We start from the raw sequence: 19654 nt of genomic DNA, 5'->3' as shown, positions 1-19654 counted from the left end.
ATGAATTCTACAGGCACAGCTGAAGTCTTCTACCAGGAGATCGTGACCATGCTTGGAATGGAGACTACAGAGGAGGACAAGTGGAGGGTTTGGGACTGTGCTGAGATATTGGCAAGGGAAACACAAGGTACTGGGCAAGCTGAAGAGGAAGGAACGGACTGTCTTGGACCAATGGCCTCACTAGATGATGAGCAATGGGACTGGAACCTGCCACACATTCAGTTAGAACGGCCACATGTGCAATATCCACAGTCACCTCAGTATTATGGGGGTGCTGAAGCCGGTGTTCAGGACCCAAGAGAACAGTCTTCTTGCATGGGTGCAAATAACACTGAGGAAAGAGCGAGACTTAAGGAGGCAGAAGGAGCACTGGAGGAGTCCACTTGGGAAGGAGGACAAGGCGCTGGTAGCGATGACCTCCAGAATGGTGAGAGCCAAAAGTCTTTTCTTTCATTGCCTTTCCTATCTGTTACTGGTCGCAGATCTTTGTCTATTTGTCCTGCCTATAAATCCCTCAGCCTTGTGTAAATGTGCCCGGGCTCCTGATCAGTGATATCTGGTGTGCTGGTCTGCTGAGTGATGGGCTGGATAGTGGATGTACCCTGCCGAATATAATGTGAGGGAAGTGTGTGTGTACAGGGGTCCATCTAACCAGAACACTCGCCCACACCGGGCATTAGAGGACAAGGCATAGAATAAACAATGTCATTTACTTGTACGACATTTCTCTATGCTTAACCCCTTCCTGATGGCGGCATTTTCCAATTTTCATTTTTGACATCATCCCCCTTCCCCTTCCAAACCATAAATTTTTTGTTCTCTGAGCCATGTGAGGTCTTAATCTTTGTGACACAAATTGTTCTTTATAATGGAACCATTTATTATTCTGTACAATGTGCTGGGAAGCCGGAAAAATATTCAGAATGGGGTGGAATTGGAGAAAAGCTGCATTAGTGTGACTTTCTTATGAGCCCTGTTTATATGGCGCTCGCTGCATATCCAAAATGACATGTCCTCTGTATTCTATGTTTCAGTACAATTCCAAAGATACCAAAGTTATACAGTTTTAATTACACTTACCGTATTTTTCGGACTATAAGATGCACTTTTTTCCCCAAAATATGGTAGGAAAATGGGGGTGCGTTTTATCGTAGTGTAAATGTAGTGTAGGAAGTAGGGTATAGGCGGTGCAAGCGCATAAGCCTGCAGCGCCTGTTCCTGTCTGCTTCCTAGTTTGTCCTGTCAGTGCAAAGCAAAGGAGGTACAGTAATAGCAGACAAAGGAGACAGTGAGATGGAGTGGTACAGGCGGGGCGGGCAAGTTAGAAGAAAGCCTGTGGCGCCTGTACTTAATTATCATGTCCCTACACTCCAGACCCTTCCGGACATCTGCCGTTTCAATACGGTAGATGCTGGGTCTTAAAGATGGCGGCTGCTCCTGCAGTTGGCGGTTGCCATAGCTATCGTCTCTCAAATCAAATCAAATCAAAAAATGCTTTATTGGCACGTCCGAATAGGTATTTGGCATTGCCAAAGCTAGTAAAGTGGGCGGGGGGCGGGGGGGGGGGGAGTTGGGTTGGGTGGGTGGTGGGTATGGGGGGGTGGTTTGGGTTATAACAGTCCATGGAGTCTCATCTTCCGCCTTCGTTGGTGACCGCTATATGGGGGGGTGGGGTTGAAGGTGGGGGTGGGGTGGGGCGGGTGTATTGGGATAAATATAACAGTCCATGGAGTCTCATCTTCCTCTTCATTGGTGACTGCTATATGGGGGGGTTGGAGGTGGGGGTGGGGCAGGTGTATTGGGATAAATATAACAGTCCGTGGAGTCTCATCTTCCTCTTGTTTGGTGACAGCTGGACACGTATTGGGCAGCGATCTCCACAGTGGCCTCTTCTTCTCCCAGTAGGATGTAGAGTTTCCTCTTCTCGTCTGCAGATATGAAGTCTGGGATGTGGGCAGAGAGTCTTTGGTAGTAGACGGCCCTCACAGCTGAGTATTTGGTGCAGTGTAGCAGGAAGTGGGTCTGGTCTTCTAGGGCCCCCTGGTCACAGTGCTGGCACAGTCTCTTCTCCCGTGGCTTGTACGTCTGTCTGTATCGCCCCGTCTCTATCTCTAGGTTGTGGGCGCTCAGTCTGTATCGGCTCAGGGTCTGTCTGTGCTTGGGGTGGCCTATTCTCTCCAGGTAGGTGGCCATGGTGTAGTCCCTTTGTAGGGATTGGTACACGGTGAGTTTCTTGGAGTTATTTATTTTGTTTCTCCATTCTTCAATGTACCGCTCTTTGTTTGCCTCCATGGTCGCCTTTATCTCGGCCTTGGTTATCATCTGTTGGTGTTTTTGGTTTGGTGGTTGGCTGCTGTTTGGTTGGTGAATGTCTGGTTTGCTCGGGTGGCTTAGCCAGGCTTGGTGGTGGTAGGAGTTGGGCTTGCTCCCCTGGATGTGTGCCTGGAAAGCTAGCGCCCTCTTCTGTATGGTGAGCCATAGGGGGAGTCTGCCTAGCTCTGCCCTGCAGGCTATGTTGGTGGTGTTGCGATGGACATGGAGCAGGTATTTGCAGAACTCCAGGTGGAAGTTCTCTGTTGGGCTGGAATCCCACTTTGACTGGTCTGGGTAGGTGGCTGGGCCCCAAACCTCACTGCCATAGAGAAGGATCGGGGAGATGACTGCGTCAAATATCTTCAGCCAGACCCTCACCGGTGGTTTGAGGTGGTACAGTTGTCTTCTGATGGCGTAGAAGGTTCTGCAGGCTTTTGCTTTCAGGGTTTCTATTGCTGCTTTGAAGCTTCCTGATTGGCTGAGCTCCAGCCCCAGGTAGGTGTAGCTGTTGGTTTTCTCCAGTGTGGAGCCGTTCAGTGTGAATTGTGGGGTGGTGGAGGCTTTATTGTGGCCCTTCTTCTGAAATACCATTACTTTGGTCTTCTTCTGGTTGATGGGTAGGGCCCATGTGGTGCTGAATTTTTCCAGCACTGACAGGCTTTCTTGGAGGTCTTTCTCGGTGGGGGCCAGGAGTAGGAGGTCGTCGGCGTATAGCAGGAACTTCACCTCCCGGTCGTTCAGGGTGAGGCCTGGGGTTGGTGAGGCCTCCAGGGCTGTAGCCAGTTCATTGATATAGATGTTGAAGAGCGTTGGGCTCAGGCTACAGCCTTGTCTCACCCCTCGGGCCTGTTGGAAGTATGCTGTCCTTTTCCCATTCACCTTCACACTGCACTGGTTTCCGGTGTAGGAGCTCTTGATGACGTCGTACGTTCTTCCTCCTATTCCACTCTCTAGGAGTTTTAGGAGTAGGCCTGGGTGCCATACTGAGTCGAACGCCTTCTTAAAGTCCACGAAGCAGGCGAATATCTTGCCTCTTCTGGTGTTGTACAGGTCTCCACTGTACAGGAGACCTGATGGCTATCGCAATCGCTCTGCAAGAGCGGCCACAAGCCTTAACAGCTAATGCCCTCCATCACTCATTACTACCTTTGTTAACCCCCTCCCTTCCCCCAGAAAGTTAAGAAGCCGTCCCTGGTACCTGTACTGCAGCAGGCCAGCTCCCAGAGGGCGAGCTTGCGGGAGCCGACCTGTTCCTGTGCCACGCGGGAGCCTTGGCTTGTCATAGGAATATTAGTATTGAGGCTGGTCTATGACCAGCCCCAATAGTAATATAGAGCATCTCCCATAGACTGCAATACAGTTGTATGGCAGTCTATGGGACTTGCAATCAAATGAAAGTTTTTTTTCCTATTTTCCTCCTCTAAAACCATAGTGCGTCTTATAGTCCGAAAAATATGGTAAACCGCTAAAAAAAGATCCAAAACTTTGCAACTTTCTTAACCCCTTCAGGACCAGGCCATTTTTTGGTTTCGCATTTTCGTTTTTCCCTCCTCACATCTCAAGAGCCATAACTTTTTCATTTTTTTAGTTCACAGAGTCACATGATGGCTTATTGTTTGCGGGACAAATTGTACTTTGTAATGGCACCATTCAATATGCTGTGCAATGTACTGGGAAGCTGGAAAAAAATTCAGAATGAGGTGCAATTGGAGAAAAAATGCATTTGCGCCATTTTCATATGGGTTTAATTTTTACAGCGTTCACTGTTTGGTACAAATGACATGTTACCTGTGTTCTACGTGTCAGTACGAACACGGTGATACCACATTTATAGAGTATTTGAAATGTTTTGATACTTTTAAAAAAATGATAAACTTTGCAAAATAGAAAAAAAAATTTGTGTCATCATGTTCTAACACCTGTAACTTTTTCATATTTCCATGTATGGAGCTGGTTGTGGTGTCTTTTTATGTGGAACAAGATGACGTTTCTATTGATACCTTTTGGGGAAAGATCTGATGGTTTGATCACTTTTTATTCAATTTTTTCTAGGAGGCAAAGTGTTGAAAAAAACGCTTTTTGGCTGTTTTTATTTTTTTTGCCGCTACGCCGTTCGCAGTACGGGATAAATGTTTTAATATTCTAATAGTTTGGGCATTATGGAGCGCGGGGATACCTAATATGTATATGTTTAATGTTCTTTAATTACTTTTATAGCTGATCTAGGGAAAGGGGGGTGATTTGAACTTTTATATTTTTTTTATTTTTTTAATACTTAAAAACTTTTTTTTCTTCTATTACATTTATGATCAGACCCCTTAGGTACCTTGAAACCTAGGGGGTCTGATCGCTCATACTATTCACTGCAATACTACAGTATTACAGTGAATAGGAAAATCGCAGCACTTCTATTAGACAATGCCTCTGGCATCGTCTAATAGATCTAGTGCAGAGACAAGCCTGGAAGCCTTCAATAGGCTTCCGGCTGTCAGAGCAACCGATCACCGCCCTCCTGTGACGTTCAGGAGGGCGGCGATTGGCGGAAAATGGCGGCGCCCGTGCCGCCCGCGCCATTTACACACTGCGGTCACGTTTGACCGCAGTGTGTAAAGGGTTAACAGCAGCGATCGGCTCGGGCACCGACCGCTGCTGTTAGTGGCAGGTCCTGGCTGTATTATACAGTCGGCATCTGCCCTGTATGGAGCGAGCTCAGCGTGTGAGCTCGCTCCATACATCCCCATGCGACCCATGACGTAATAGTACGTCAAAGGTCGCGAAGGGATTAAAATTTCAATATTCTGTCATCCGAAACATAATTTACATATGCATAAAGCATCTTTTTGTGTGGCCAGATGTACTTTTTTGTTATACCATTTTGGGGAATCTCTATTCCATTGATCACTTTTTACTAAAAAAAAATTTCTATGAGAGGCGAAACTGGGAACGAGGGCGATTTGAATCGTTCAATTTTTAAAATTTATTTTATATTTTGAAAGTAGCCTGTCATACAAATGAATGCCAAACAAGCCTGCGAGCCTTCAATACGTTCCCAGATATCACGGTGACGGATCGCAGTGCAGGCACTGATTGTGGGCATTAGTGTTGGGTGTTTGCTGTATAATACAATACGAATACCAAATATCTGGCGATCTACCAGGGCAGTGTCAGTATTAGCCCCTGGCTTTGCTGCATTTCCGGATGTGGCCACTGCCACTAAGATTAACCCCGTAGGCTGTATCATTATTGCCTATAATTTCTGCTCCACTCATCCATTGTGTTGCGCATCATTTCCCTCAAAAACATTTCCAAGGAGAGGTCCACATGGCAATATTAATAGAGAAATAGGAATTCTTCATCATGACTTTGTGTCTGACATCAGTTGGTGAGACTTGGTGGATGTACTAGGCGGTGGTACATTGGTGACTGCAATGTTAGTAACTTGGCCAAGGATGTCTTAAAGTTGAAGACCAGTGGGATGACTGGGAACACGTTGCGTTTTTTCTGAACAAACATAGCATTGTTTCTGCAGATCTTGCACCTTGTCATTGATTTTTCATTTGGTAATATTCAAAACAAATTCCCATACGATAGATGACCATGTGCACCTGCTGCCACCGACACCAATAGTGATGGAAACGTGTCTGGTCCAAAACTCCCTGTGTGAACACAGCTTTACTATTTCAATGAACCTCACCCCCTTATGCTGATGTCAGCCTGACCCCTGCCAGTGCTATCTGCAGTAAAATCATGTTCTGATTAGAAATTTCATTACCTTTTAACTTCTTTCTTTTTTTACTCATCATGGGAATACGAATCCTCTATCCCCTCACAACTCCCTCTTCAGATTTTCACCTAGTGCCCCGACAAGCAAAACTACCAGTTTCACGCCCACAGCCACTACTGCCTCCATTAACAGACAAGTCTTCCACCACTACATCTAAGAAACATTGTGCTCACTCAGCTCATAGTGCTCACTAGTAGTGTTGCTGTTGCCACCCATATTTTTGCTTTTGGTGCTTGCAATGGTGGATGATCTGAAAATGGCACCTTCCTCCTCTAGCTTGAGCAATAAAATGGCCTTTTTTTTTGCAATGCATTGCATTAGTGACCCGACCCCTGTGGTTCAAGAAATATTAAAAGTTCAAACCGCCCCCCCCCCCTTAAATACTGTAAAACATCTACACCTTAGGTATCCCTGTGTCCGAAAATGCCTTCTCTACAAATCAATAAAAATATTTTTCCCCTATGGTAAATACCATAGCAGGAAAAAAGGAATCAAAATTGCCAAACCGCCATTTTTTTTTTTCTCAGCTCAAAGCAATAACAATTTTCCAAAATGGTAGAACTGAGAAAACATACCTGGTCCCACAAGAAAAAAAAAAACAAAAACACCCATCCCTGTACAAAGAAATGCAAAAAAGTTACTGGTGTAGGAATATGGTGACTTCTAGGAAAAAAAAAAAAAAAACATTTTTGCACAGTTTTAGATTTTTAAGGGCTTAAAATGTAAATGAAACCATATAAATTTGGTGTCCTCAGAATCGTCCCGAAACATAGAATACAGGGGACGTGTCATTTTGGCTGCACAGTGAACGCTGTAAAAACAAAGCCGTAAGAAAATCTCACAAATGCACTTTTTCTTCAAATCCACCCTATTCTGAATTTTATTTTATTTAATTTTTTTTGCAGCTTCCCAGCAAATTGGTCCAGCAAACATTTCAGACCTCATATGGTTCTGAGAGCGGAAAAAATAAAGTTATGGTGTTGGGAGGAGGGGGGGTTAAGAATGATTGAAAAATTCCTTCAGTGATATGGGGTTAAACCTTCTTCCTCCTCAGCCAGGTGCCTGCTATGTGGATACACCTAGTGTGTCTTCCATATCCTGATCATTTGTGTTGTACTGCTCTATATTGTCCTTTTGGATTCTTACTGGAAATCAGCTTGTCTTTTGTTTTTGGCTCTGACGTTTCTTCTTGGACTGACTTTTGGCTTGGACGTTGTCAATATTTGCTCTAGAGACCCAATCATAAATGAACCCTCTGTGAGACCCCCCCTAAAACTGCATAGAAAGTGATCTTGTAGGGAGAAGATAGTTAACATGGAAAACTGAAAATATGTGACAGAAAATGTTATCTTGGTAAAGGAACCGTCTTCTCAAAGCAAACATGTTCTCTCTGTATTTGTTAGGATAAATCATTCATTCAACATAATAAATTCAGCTTTTTTTCTTTGCAGATGACTGTACCTGGAGCTCAGAGAGACATCCGATATCTTCTGATATTACAGCAGATGATCACGGTATTACCCAATCTACATATGAGGAGCCTGGCATTATCCCAGATACACCCTCAGCCCTTCACAGCAAATATGTATCATCTGATCCTATTAGATACGTCCAATCTTCTGAGTCATCCCAGACTGTTAAGCAGAATGAAAGCCACAATAGAGAAACCGAACATCAAAGAACTCACACAGGGGAGAAGATATATTTATGTGCAGAATGTGGAAAATGTTTTTCTCGGAAATCAAATCTTGCTGAACATAAGAGAACTCACACAGGGGAGAAGCCATATTCATGTACAGAATGTGGCAAATGTTTTTCTCGGAAATCAGTTCTTGCTGAACATAAGAGAACTCACACAGGGAAGAAGCCATATTCATGTACAGAATGTGGCAAATGTTTTTCTCAAAAATCAAATCTTGTTACACATCACAGAATTCATAAAGGGGAGAAGCCATATTCATGTGCAGAGTCATCACAGATTGTTAATCAGAATGAAAGTCACAGAAGAGAAACCAAACATCAAAGAACTCACACAGGGGAGAAGTCATATTTATGTTCAGAATGTGGAAAACGTTTTGATAAGAAATCAAGTCTTGTTAGTCATGAGAAAATTCACGCAGGGGAGAAGCCATATTCATGTTCAGAATGTGGAAAACGTTTTGGTAAGAAATCAAGTCTTGTTAGTCATGAGAACAGCAGGTGGAGCTACTAAATTCATATTTTGTATCCGTCTTCTCCCAAGAAACTAATGGAAATATCGACATTAATGGTTATGGAGATGAGGGGAAGGAGGACTCCAAGCTGACTATAAGCGAAGGTCTGGTAAGAGAGCACTTAGCCAAGTTACAGGAAACCAAGTCCCCAGGACCAGATGATTTACACCCTAGAGTCCTGAAAGAGATAGCAGAGGAAATAACAGAACCCCTTGCTATAATCTTCGGTAAGTCATGGGAAACAGGAGTGGTCCCTTTAGATTGGAAAAGGGCAAATGTTGTCCCCATCTACAAAAAGGGGAAAAGGGACGATCCAGGAAATTACAGGCCGGTAAGTCTGACCTCGATAGCAGGAAAAATCTTTGAGCAAATTGTCAAGGAACATTTACTTCGGTACCTGGATGGGAAGGCATTAATTAACCAGAGCCAGCACGGCTTTATGACCAATAAATCTTGTCAGACTAACCTGATTTCCTTCTACAACAAAATCACTGAATGGTTGGACCAAGGGAATGCCGTGGACATAGTATATCTTGACTTCAGTAAGGCATTTGATAAAGTATCACATAACCTTCTTATTGAAAAAATGATTAAGTATGGCTTTGACAAAAAATCAGTTAGGTGGATTCACAACTGGCTTAATGATCGGGCACAACGAGTAATACTAAATGGCTACACATCGAACTGGAAGAAAGTCAAAAGCGGGGTGCCGCAGGGCTCTGTTCTGGGCCCAGTACTTTTTAATAACTTTATAAATGATCTGGACGATGGAATTATTGGGGAACTCATAAAATTTCCAGATGATACGAAGATAGGAGGAATAGCCAACACTAGAGAGGAGAGAGAGTGTATTCAAAAGGACTTAGACACACTGGAACAATGGGCTGAGGCGAACAAAATGGGATTTAACAGGGACAAATGCAAAGTTCTACATCTGGGTAACAGAAATGTAAAAAACATATATCGTATGGGAGGAATAGAACTAAGTGATAGCATAGGGGAAAAGGACTTGGGCATAATAGTAGATCACAAATTCAACATGAGCCAACAGTGCGGTGCTGCTGCAAAAAAGGCGAATAAAATTCTGGGATGTATTAAGACAAGCATTGAATCTAGATGAAGAGAGGTCATTATTCCGCTGTACTCTTCCCTGGTCAGACCACACCTGGAATACTGTGTACAGTTCTGGGCGCCTCAATTCAAGAAAGACATCGATATATTGGAGCAAGTCCAGAGAAGAGCAACCAAAATGGTGGAAGGTCTGCAAACCATGTCCTATGAGGAGCGGCTAAAAGAACTGGGATTGTTTAGTTTGCAGAAGAGAAGGCTGAGGGGAGATTTAATAGCAGTCTACAAATATCTGAAAGGTAGTCACAGTGCAGAGGGATCTCCCCTATTCTCATTAGCACAAGGAAGTACAAGAAGCAATGGGATGAAACTAAAGGGAAAGAGATACAGATTAGACATTAGGAAAAACTTTCTGACAGTGAGGGTAGTGAGAGAGTGGAATAGGCTGCCACGGGAGGTGGTGGGCGCTCCATCAATGGAAATCTTCAAGCGGAATCTGGATAAACATATAGCTGGGATGATTTAGGAAAACCTGCACTCGCAGGGGGTTGGACCCGATGGCCCTTGAGGTCCCTTCCAACTCTACCAAAAAAGTAGAGAAAATTCACGCGGGGGAGTAGCCATATTCATGTTCAGAATGTGGAAAACGTTTTGGTAGGAAAGTAAATCTTAATAGTCATGAGAAGAGTCACAGAGGGGAGAAGCCATATTCATGTTCAAAATGTGGCAAATGTTTTTCTCGAAAATCAGGTCTTGTTACTCATCTGAAACTTCACAAAGGGAAGTTGTATTCATGTACAGAATGTGGCAAGTGTTTTTCTCAGAAATCAGGTCTTGTTAGTCATAAGAAAAGTCACACAGGGGAGAAGCCATATTCATGTACAGAATGTGGAAAACGTTTTTCTCAGAAATCAGCTCTTGTTACACATGAGAGAACTCACACAGGGGAGAAACCATATTCATGTGCAATATGTGCCAGATGTTTTTCTCAGTTATCAAATCTCTATGCACATCTAAGAACTCATAGAGGGAAGAAACCACTTTGATGAACAGAATGTGACAAATGCGTTACTTAGATATCAAATCTTTTTAAATATCGAAGAATTGAAACAAAATAAAGTCTAATTATTTTGATGGTTTTTTTTAAATTTTTCACATTTTATATAATTTTTTTTTTGTAAATGTTGTATTAGACATTAGTAAAGGAAAATTCACCTGGATCATCAGATGTGCATTTCCGACTTTTAAGAAGTCCTCTCCATGGTCCTCGTGTCCCCTCAGGGATTCCTTATTATACCAGACAATGTATCTAAATTGATGAACCAATTATTCTATTTCCTATTATTTCCTGCTCGGGGCAATGACTTCCAATAAACTTCTCACTCTCTTTAATATACTTAGTTGTACCTTTGTCCTTGTGTCTTTCTGTGTCTACTCCTAATAATATCACCTGGGAATGGTCGCTGACATGTCTGGTGGAGTCAGAAGAGGCCGCAGAGCTACGACTAGGACAATAGTGACTACTTGAGGTGCCTTTTTGTTTCTTGCTATTTGATCTTCTGGGGTTAATGTAACCAATCACAATCTTCCAGTATTTCTCGATACTTCTGTTCCTGTCCGCTCTCGTCTGCAATGTCTGGCTCGTCCTGACTCCATCTCTATTATATGGGTGTGACTTATTTTACCACTAGATTTATAGGGTATTGTATAGTATGGGTGACATTAGTCTGTGGGGCCTGTGATGTCAGAGAGTCCATAATATAAGATTCTCTGAGGATAGTCATTAGAGATGAGCGAACAGTGTTCTATCGAACACATGTTCGATCGGATATCAGGGTGTTCGCCATGTTCGAATCGAATCGAACACCGCGTGGTAAAGTGCGCCAAAATTCGATTCCCCTCCCACCTTCCCTGGCGCCTTTTTTGCACCAATAACAGCGCAGGGGAGGTGGGACAGGAACTACGAAACCGGGGGCATTGAAAAAAATTGGAAAAAGTCATTGGCTGCCGAAATCAGGTGACCTCCATTTTAGACGAATAGTGGATTTCAAATCCGGGTCATATGAGAATGTGAACTTTGTGACTATGAGACAGGGATAGCTGTACAGGCAGGGATAGCTAGGGATAACCTTTATTTAGGGGGGAATGTTATTAAAAATAACTTTTTGGGGCTCTATCGGGTGTGTAATTGTGATTTTTGTGAGATAAACTTTTTCCCATAGGGATGCATTGGCCAGCGCTGATTGGCCGAATTCCGTACTCTGGCCAATCAGTGCTGGCCAATGCATTCTATTAGCTTGATGAAGCAGAGTGTGCACAAGGGTTCAAGCGCACCCTCGGCTCTGATGTAGCAGAGCCGAGGCTGCACAAGGGTTCAAGCGCACCCTCGGCTCTGATGTAGGAGAGCCGAGGGTGCACTTGAACCCTTGTGCACCCTCGGCTCTGCTACATCAGAGCCGAGGGTGCGCTTGAACCCTTGTGCACACTCTGCTTCATCAAGCTAATAGAATGCATTGGCCAGCGCTGATTGGCCAATGCATTCTATTAGCCCGATGAAGTAGAGCTGAATGTGTGTGCTAAGCACACACATTCAGCTCTACTTCATCGGGCTAATAGAATGCATTGGCCAGCGCTGATTGGCCAGAGTACGGAATTCGGCCAATCAGCGCTGGCTATGCTGGAGGAGGCGGAGTCTAAGATCGCTCCACACCAGTCTCCATTCAGGTCCGACCTTAGACTCCGCCTCCTCCAGCAGAGCCAGCGCTGATTGGCCGAATTCCGTACTCTGGCCAATCAGCACTGGCTAATGCATTGTATTGGCGTGATGAAGCAGTGCTGAATGTGTGTGCTTAACACACACATTCAGCTCTACTTCATCGGGCTAATAGAATGCATTGGCCAATCAGCGCTGGCCAATGCATTCTATTAGCGTGAACTGAGTTTGCACAGGGGTTCTAGTGCACCCTCGGCTCTGCTACATCAGATTGCTACATCTGATGTAGCAGTGCCGAGTGTGCATCAGATGTGTAGTTGAGCAAAACTGACTCAGCACTGCTAAGTCTCTGCATTCGCATAGGAATGCATTGGCCAGCCTTCGGCCAATCAGCGCTGGCTCTGCCGGAGGAGGCGGAGTCTAAGGTCAGACCTGAATGGAGACTGGTGTGGAGCGATCTTAGACTCCGCCTCCTCCAGCAGAGCCAGCGCTGATTGGTCGAGTTTCGTACTCTGGCCAATCAGCACTGGCCAATGCATTTCTATGGGGAAAAGTTAGCTTGCGAAAATCGCAAACTGACAGGGATTTCCATGAAATAAAGTGACTTTTATGCCCCCAGACATGCTTCCCCTGCTGTCCCAGTGTCATTCCAGGGTGTTGGTATCATTTCCTGGGGTGTGATAGTGGACTTGGTGACCCTCCAGACACGAATTTGGGTTTCCCCCTTAACAAGTATATGTTCCCCATAGACTATAATGGGGTTCGAAACCCATTCGAACACTCGAACAGTGAGCGGCTGTTCGAATCGAATTTCGAACCTCGAACATTTTAGTGTTCGCTCATCTCTAATAGTCATCTCTTCTCCTGTGTTTTTATCCCCCTTCCCCCATCAGCATTCAATATTACACATTTGGGAAAATTTATTAAGGCTTCTGCATACTATGTCAGCCTTAAAGAAGGTCCGACTGGGGCAGGGAAGGAGAATTGTCTGAAGAGGTTGTGGCCTTTCCAGAAATCAGTCAGACACTCCTGTATGTTTGCTTACAGTTACACAATACGTTGCAGCATTATGTTATATTTCAGCCATGACAGGAAGGACAGCAGAAGCAATGACTTGTTCTTGTAAACGTGGGGGGAAGTGGTCAGGTGAGAAGAGTAATTGGTCCTGCCTGATTTTGGAACTGAGCCTACACCAACAGCAGTCCTAGCACTTGGTCTTGTATTTTTGGACTGTGGGAATTTCCACTTAAAATATCAACCCAGCTTCATCTTTATTCTAAGAAAATACAACATCCCTGTGATCACTGATGGCACCGCCAAGAAGTAGTGTTGCTGTTGCCATCCACATTCTTATTGTTTGTACTTGAAAAGGTGGATAGTACGAGAGTAGCGCAGGCATTTCTATCTCAAAATTTATCCTGTTTCTTGTCTTTTTTTCACTCAATTTACTGCAATGTTTCCATAATAGTGATAGATAATTATCATATTGTTTTTCAACTAAAAAATAAAGGCATTTGGCATTGAAAAGCTGAACAAACCAAAATGTGTTAGCGTACAGCACACTGTGTCATAGCTTGGATTATTTGTATGAAAACTGTTTTTCTGTATTTTTCTTTTCATACATTTTGTTTGAACAATGTTTTTAACAAGATGAGATATAGCACTGAAAGGGGACCCGGACAATGACTAGCCGACTAGAACACATTTATTGTTTTTATTTAGGCCAGGGGAAGTGAAGAGAAAAAACAAAACACCTGTCCTAGTTCTCTGGTGTCTCCCAGGTGGCAGCGCCATTATTTTCTTCTGGTGGACGTCCGGCCACACCTGTCCTTGGCCAAGGCCTCAGTGAAAGACAGTGAAATGGTGCTAAAAAGTAAATGCACAATCCACACATTAAAGGGGTCTCCCATGTACATAATTATTTTTAAATTTGTAGATAGTTAAAAGTTTTAAACATTTTTGCAAATATAATTAATTAAACAATTTGCAGAGTTTTAAAGATTTTCTCTAAATATCTTGTGGTGACAGTCTTGTTGTCTTGATCGGTTGCCAGTGGATACATCCATGAATGCAGGAACTTTCTAAGGTCAGAAAATCAGCCATGGTTTCTTTCTTGTGGCCGGGATATCTTCTGATACATGTAGTGTCCCTGCCTGATAACCCGGTGACAATAAGAAAATCATAGCTGGGTTACTGACAAGTCCCAGACCATAGAAAGTTTCTGCATTTGTGGTCATAACCATTGGCAACCGATCAAGACAACAGACCGTCACCACTAAGAAAGTTACAGAAAATCTTTAAAACTTTGCTGAATTTAAAATTACAATATATGCAAAAATGTTTAACTTTTAATTATCTACAAATATAGATATGATTATGTACATGGGAGACCCCTTTAAGGCTGAGTGCACACGGGGTATTTTTTTCAGGATTTTGAGACCGTATTCGCCTCAAAATCCTGACCAAAAAGACGGCTTCCACTGAAATCCATGGGAGCCAGTTAGGTCTTTGTTCCGGCTCCCGAAAGAAGAATGGACATGCTCATTCTTTGCCTTGCCAATCCACCTGAAGACACGCCCTCCTCCCGGCTAAGCCCATTCATTGGGCCTAATCTGGGGCAGAGCACGTGATTGGATGCCAGTGCACTGCTCCAGCATCCAGTCACGGCTACCCGTTTTTTTGGTCCAGAAACTGAGGCTGCTTCAAGAACCTGACAATATATTCAACCACAGAATCGCACTCAACACAACCAAATCCATTGTATGAGATGTGTTAGTTGGTCTTAGAGGAGCTCGCAGTCTGGGCGGCTGAGGCCCCACATTGCCGAAATGCAGCAATTTTTGTTGGAGATTTTGCTGCAGTTTTTTATTTTTATTTTCAAGTAAAGCTCATCGTTGCAATATAACTATGGAGCAAATGTCCCTAAGGCCGAGGTTCCACAAGGAGCAGTGGCGGATCCAGGTTTGCAGGGCCCTGGACAATTGACTGTGGTGGGGCCCTACTTACAAAAACCCGACATGTAGGTTTTTTCTGTCCGTTGAAAAAGTCGGACATCTTTAGGACAGACACAGAGTGTAAAACAATGCACCCGATGTCCATTTAAAGGGGCTCTATCAGCAAAATTCTGCTAATAGAGCCCCACATATGCGTGAATAACCTTTAAAAAGGTTATTCAGGCGCCGTAAATGCTATATTCACCCCCGGTCCCGTTATGTGCGGCTCTATTAGCAGAATTTTGCTGATAGAGCCCCTTTAAATGAATGCAGAATGTCACGGACACAGCTAGTGCAAGATTTTGAACGACATTAGCAGCGGACACTGACAGTAGTGTAAACGCCCCCTAAGATACTCCATGTGCCTCATATTAATATCAATTAACCCTATCATGTCCCTCACATTAACCCCCTGTGTGCCTCACATAAGAGTTACTGATATGTGAGAGACATGGAGGTAATAATGAAGTATCTTCATGATTAGTACCCCATATATCTCACACATCAGTAACCCTTATGGTGAAGTACACAGGGGGTTAATGTGAAGGACATGATGGGGTTAGTTGCTATTAATATGAGGCACATGGAGTTACCAAAACTAAATGAATAACTCCAAATGCCTGACAGTAATAGGTATAGTAACCCCCCTCCCCCTCCAGCCTGTACCTGTGTGTTCTCTCTTTACTTTCACTTTGCTGAAGCTTCCTCTTCTCCCTCTCATGTGTGCAGGATGCAGGATGGCAGGGATCTTCTGTATAGAGATAAGCTCCGCCTCCTGGGCTGTCCTCACCCTCTCATTGGTTGACAGAGGGCAGCCAGAGAAGGGGGGTGAGCTTCCTGAGAGCGCTGAGTGGAGCGCCCTCTATCAGTAGCTGCAGCTCCCTGCGCTGGCTGCTCTCTATTAGCTGATGCTGCAGGTACACAGTGTGCTTCACATATATACTTCCTAACAGGGAAAGTATATGCACACTGTGTAACTGCAGCATTGGCTAATAGAGAGCAGCCAGCGCAGGGAGCTGCAGCTACTGATAGAGGACCGACAGGGGGCCCCTGCAAGTGCTGGGGCCCTCGGCAATTGCCCTGCCGACCGACCCGACCTGCGTTTTGTTAGGTCCGGGCCCTGCCGCGGAGCCCCGCTGGGCGCGGGGCCCCGGTCGGCTGCCCGGCTCGCCCAGCCCTGGATCCACCCCTGACGAGGAGGAAATGAAGATTTTTTTGCTGCAAATTTTGTTGCGGTTTTTTAAGCCAAAGCCAGAAGTGGATTGAGCAGAAGGGAGACGTATCAGCGCTTCCTATATGGTTTCCATTCATTTTGTAGCCATCTGTAGCTTTGGCTGAAAAAGCAATAGAGAACAAATTCTGCAACAAAAAAAAGCTGCGTTTCCGCAACGTGGGGCCTCAGCCTTAGGGTAAGTTCATGCAGAGTTTTTTAGTCCGGATTTTGACGCAAAATCTGGCTCCAAAAACGCCTCCTGTGGCAGTGCACCGGCATCCAGTCGCAGGATTCTGCTCCGGATTATACCCAAATGAATGGGCCTAGTCGGGAGGTGGGAAAAGTGGGCAAGTGAAAAAACACTAGCGGAAAAAAGAGAAGTGAACGGCTCCCATTGAAGTCAATGAGAGTTGTTTTTTGGAGCCGGAATCTGGAGCAGGTCTGCGTCAAAATCCAGTCCAAAAGACTCTGTGTGAACTCAGCATGAGGCAGCCTGTACAGTTGTATTGTCGTCTATGGGACTTGCAATCAAATAATTAAAGGCTCTAGTCCCCTGGGGGAGGGGCTATTAATAGTTTAAAAAAATTAAAGTTAAAAAAAAAAAAACACAAAAAAATCCTAAAAGTTCAAATCATCCCCTCTCACTAGAATACATATAAAAGAAAAGTCTTACAGTGAAGCGCATGCACATTACGTATCCCTGTGTCTACAAACGCCCGCTATGTTTTTTATATTTTTCCCGTATGGTAAACGCCGCAGTGAGAAACAAAAAATCAAAACTCTCAGACTGACATTTTTCATTATTTTGCAACTGATAAAATATTTTAATAAAAAGTGATCAAAACAAAAGACATTCCCCAAAATGGAATAACTAAAAAGTTCACCCGGACCTGCAATAAAGACGCCCTGTGCTCCCTCGTACACACAGCAGATTATGTAATGAGGCCGCGCCTTGTCTACAAGACCAGTAGTGAGAGATCCCCGCCGTATCCTGAGCACCAGAATGGCGGCTTCTTCATATAGTCAGATGGGGATTTGGCTAGCCCTGGCTAAGGCCTTGTTCACATGGTCAGTGATTTGCATTGCAGTGATTGTGTGCCAAAACCAGGAGCGGAGACTGCACAGAGGTAAAGTATAGTGGGAAGATTTACACCTGTCCTGTGTTTACACTCATACCTGGTTTTGGCACCAAATCCCCGACCAAATACTGACTGTGTGAATAAGACCTGAAAGTAATTGGTAAATCAGAATAAAAAAACCAAGGACTTTGCAGGGGCTACTAAATAACCCCCCTGGCAGACAGGACAGAGCCAGAACTCTCTGCAGTGTGCTGGGGGAGGGGAGTTCTTCTTGGACCTTTGAACATTTGGGTTCAGGAGATCCCGGGCTAATAAGGAAGTTGTCCAGCTTCTTTATTTTGCACACCCCTACACACCCATAGAGGGATCAGCTAGAGGAAGGCCTGAAAGCCTGGATCTACTGCAGAGGAGGCGATACATCAAGGATCACCAGACAAGAAGAGAAGACCAGAGAGGACCAGGATGACTTCTACAGGCAGAGCTGAAGTCTTCTACCAGGAGATTGTGACCATGCTTGGAATGGAGGCTACAGAGGAGGACAAGTGGAGGGCTTGCGACTGTGCTGAGATATTGGCAAGGGAAACACAAGGTACTGGGCAAGCTGAAGAGGAAGGAACGGACTGTCTTGCACCAAAGCCCACAATAGATGATGAGGAATGGGACTGGAACCTGCCATACATTCAGTTAGAACGGCCACATATACAATATGCACGGTCACCTCAGTATTATGGGGGTGCTGAAGCCGGTCTCCAGGCCCCAAGAGAACAGTCTTCTTACATGGGTGCAAATAACACTGAGGAAAGAACGAGACCTAAGGAGCCAGAAGGAGCACTGGAGGAGTCCACTTGGGAAGGAGGACAAGGCGCTGGTAGCGATGACCTCCAGAATGGTGAGAGCCAAAAGTCTTTTCTTTCATTGCCTTTCCTATCTGTTACTGGTCGCAGATCTTTGTCTATTTGTCCTGCCTATAAATCCCTCAGCCTTGTGTAAATGTGCCCGGGCTCCTGATCAGTGATATCTGGTGTGCTGGTCTGCTGAGTGATGGGCTGGATAGTGGACGTACCCTGCCGAATATAATGTGAGGGAAGTGTGTGTGTACAGGGGTCCATCTAACCAGATTGCTCGCCCACACCGGACATTAGAGGACAAGGCATAGAATAAACAATGTCATTTACTTGTACGACATTCCCTATGCTTAACCCCTTCCTGATGGCGGCATTTTCCAATTTTTATTTTTGACATCGTCCCCCTTCCCCTTCCAAACTCCATAACTTTTTTCTATTCTTCGTCCACAGAGCCATGTGAGGGCTTAATCTTTGTGGGACAAATTGTCCTTCATAATGGAGCCATTTATTATTCTGTACAATGTGCTGGGAAGCTGAAAAAATATTCAGAATGGGGTGGAATTGGAGAAAAACTGCATTAGTGTGACTTTCTTATGGGCCCTGTTTATATGGCGCTCGCTGCATAACCAAAATGACATGTCCTCTGTATTCTATGTTTCAGTACAATTCCAGAGATGCCAAAGTTATACAGTTTTAATTACACTTACCGTATTTTTTGGACTATAAGACACAATTTTTTTTCCCCAAATATGGGAGGAAAATGGGGGTGCATCTTATTGTAGTGTAGGAAGTAGGGTATAGGCGGCGCAAGCACATAAGCCTGCAGCGCCTGTACCAGTTTGCTTCCTAGTTTGTCCCGTTGCTGCGAAACAAAGGAGGTACGATAATAGCAGACAAAGGAGAGACAGTGAGATGGAGTGGTACAGGCGGGGCAGGCAAGTTAGAAGAAAGCCTGCGGCGCCTGTACTTAATTATCATGTCCCTACACGCCAGACCCTTCCTGACATCTGCCATTTCAATATGGTAGATGCCGGGTCTTAAAGACGGCGGCTGCTCATGCAGTTGGCGGTTGCCATAGCTATCATCTCTCCACTGTACAGGAGACCTGATGGCTATTGCAATCGCTCTGCAAGAGCGGCCACAAGCCTTAACGGCTAATGCCCTCCATCACTCATTACTACCTTTGTTAACCCCCTCCCTTCCCCCAGAAAGTTAAGAAGCCATCTCTGGTACCTGTACGGCAGCAGGCCAGCTCCCGGAGGGCGAGCTTGTGGGAGCCAACCTATTCCTGTGCCACGCGGGAGCCTTGGCTTGTCATAGGAATGTTAGTATTGAGGCTGGTCTATGACCAGCTCCAATAGTAATATAGAGCATCTCCCACTGATTGTGGGCATTAGTGTTGGGTGTTTGCTCTATAATACAACAATACAAAT

General features: G+C 44.6%; 1 protein-coding gene across 1 annotated transcript in view; it reads left to right on the top strand.

Annotated features, from left to right (window-relative positions):
• The window catches only part of LOC142217287 (uncharacterized), a 97007-nt gene continuing 77353 nt past the window's right edge, over positions 1 to 19654 (top strand). The window contains 4 exon segments of the mRNA XM_075285480.1: positions 1 to 427; positions 7549 to 8292; positions 9976 to 10419; positions 17783 to 18265. Of these exon segments, the coding sequence (XP_075141581.1) occupies positions 1 to 427; positions 7549 to 8292; positions 9976 to 10419; positions 17783 to 18265 (2098 nt within the window).

Source organism: Leptodactylus fuscus, chromosome 8 (genome assembly GCF_031893055.1).
Source record: "Leptodactylus fuscus isolate aLepFus1 chromosome 8, aLepFus1.hap2, whole genome shotgun sequence".
Taxonomy (NCBI): Eukaryota; Metazoa; Chordata; class Amphibia; order Anura; family Leptodactylidae; genus Leptodactylus; species Leptodactylus fuscus.
Note: the sequence above shows the minus strand (reverse complement) of the source record. Positions and strands in the feature narration are given on the sequence as shown.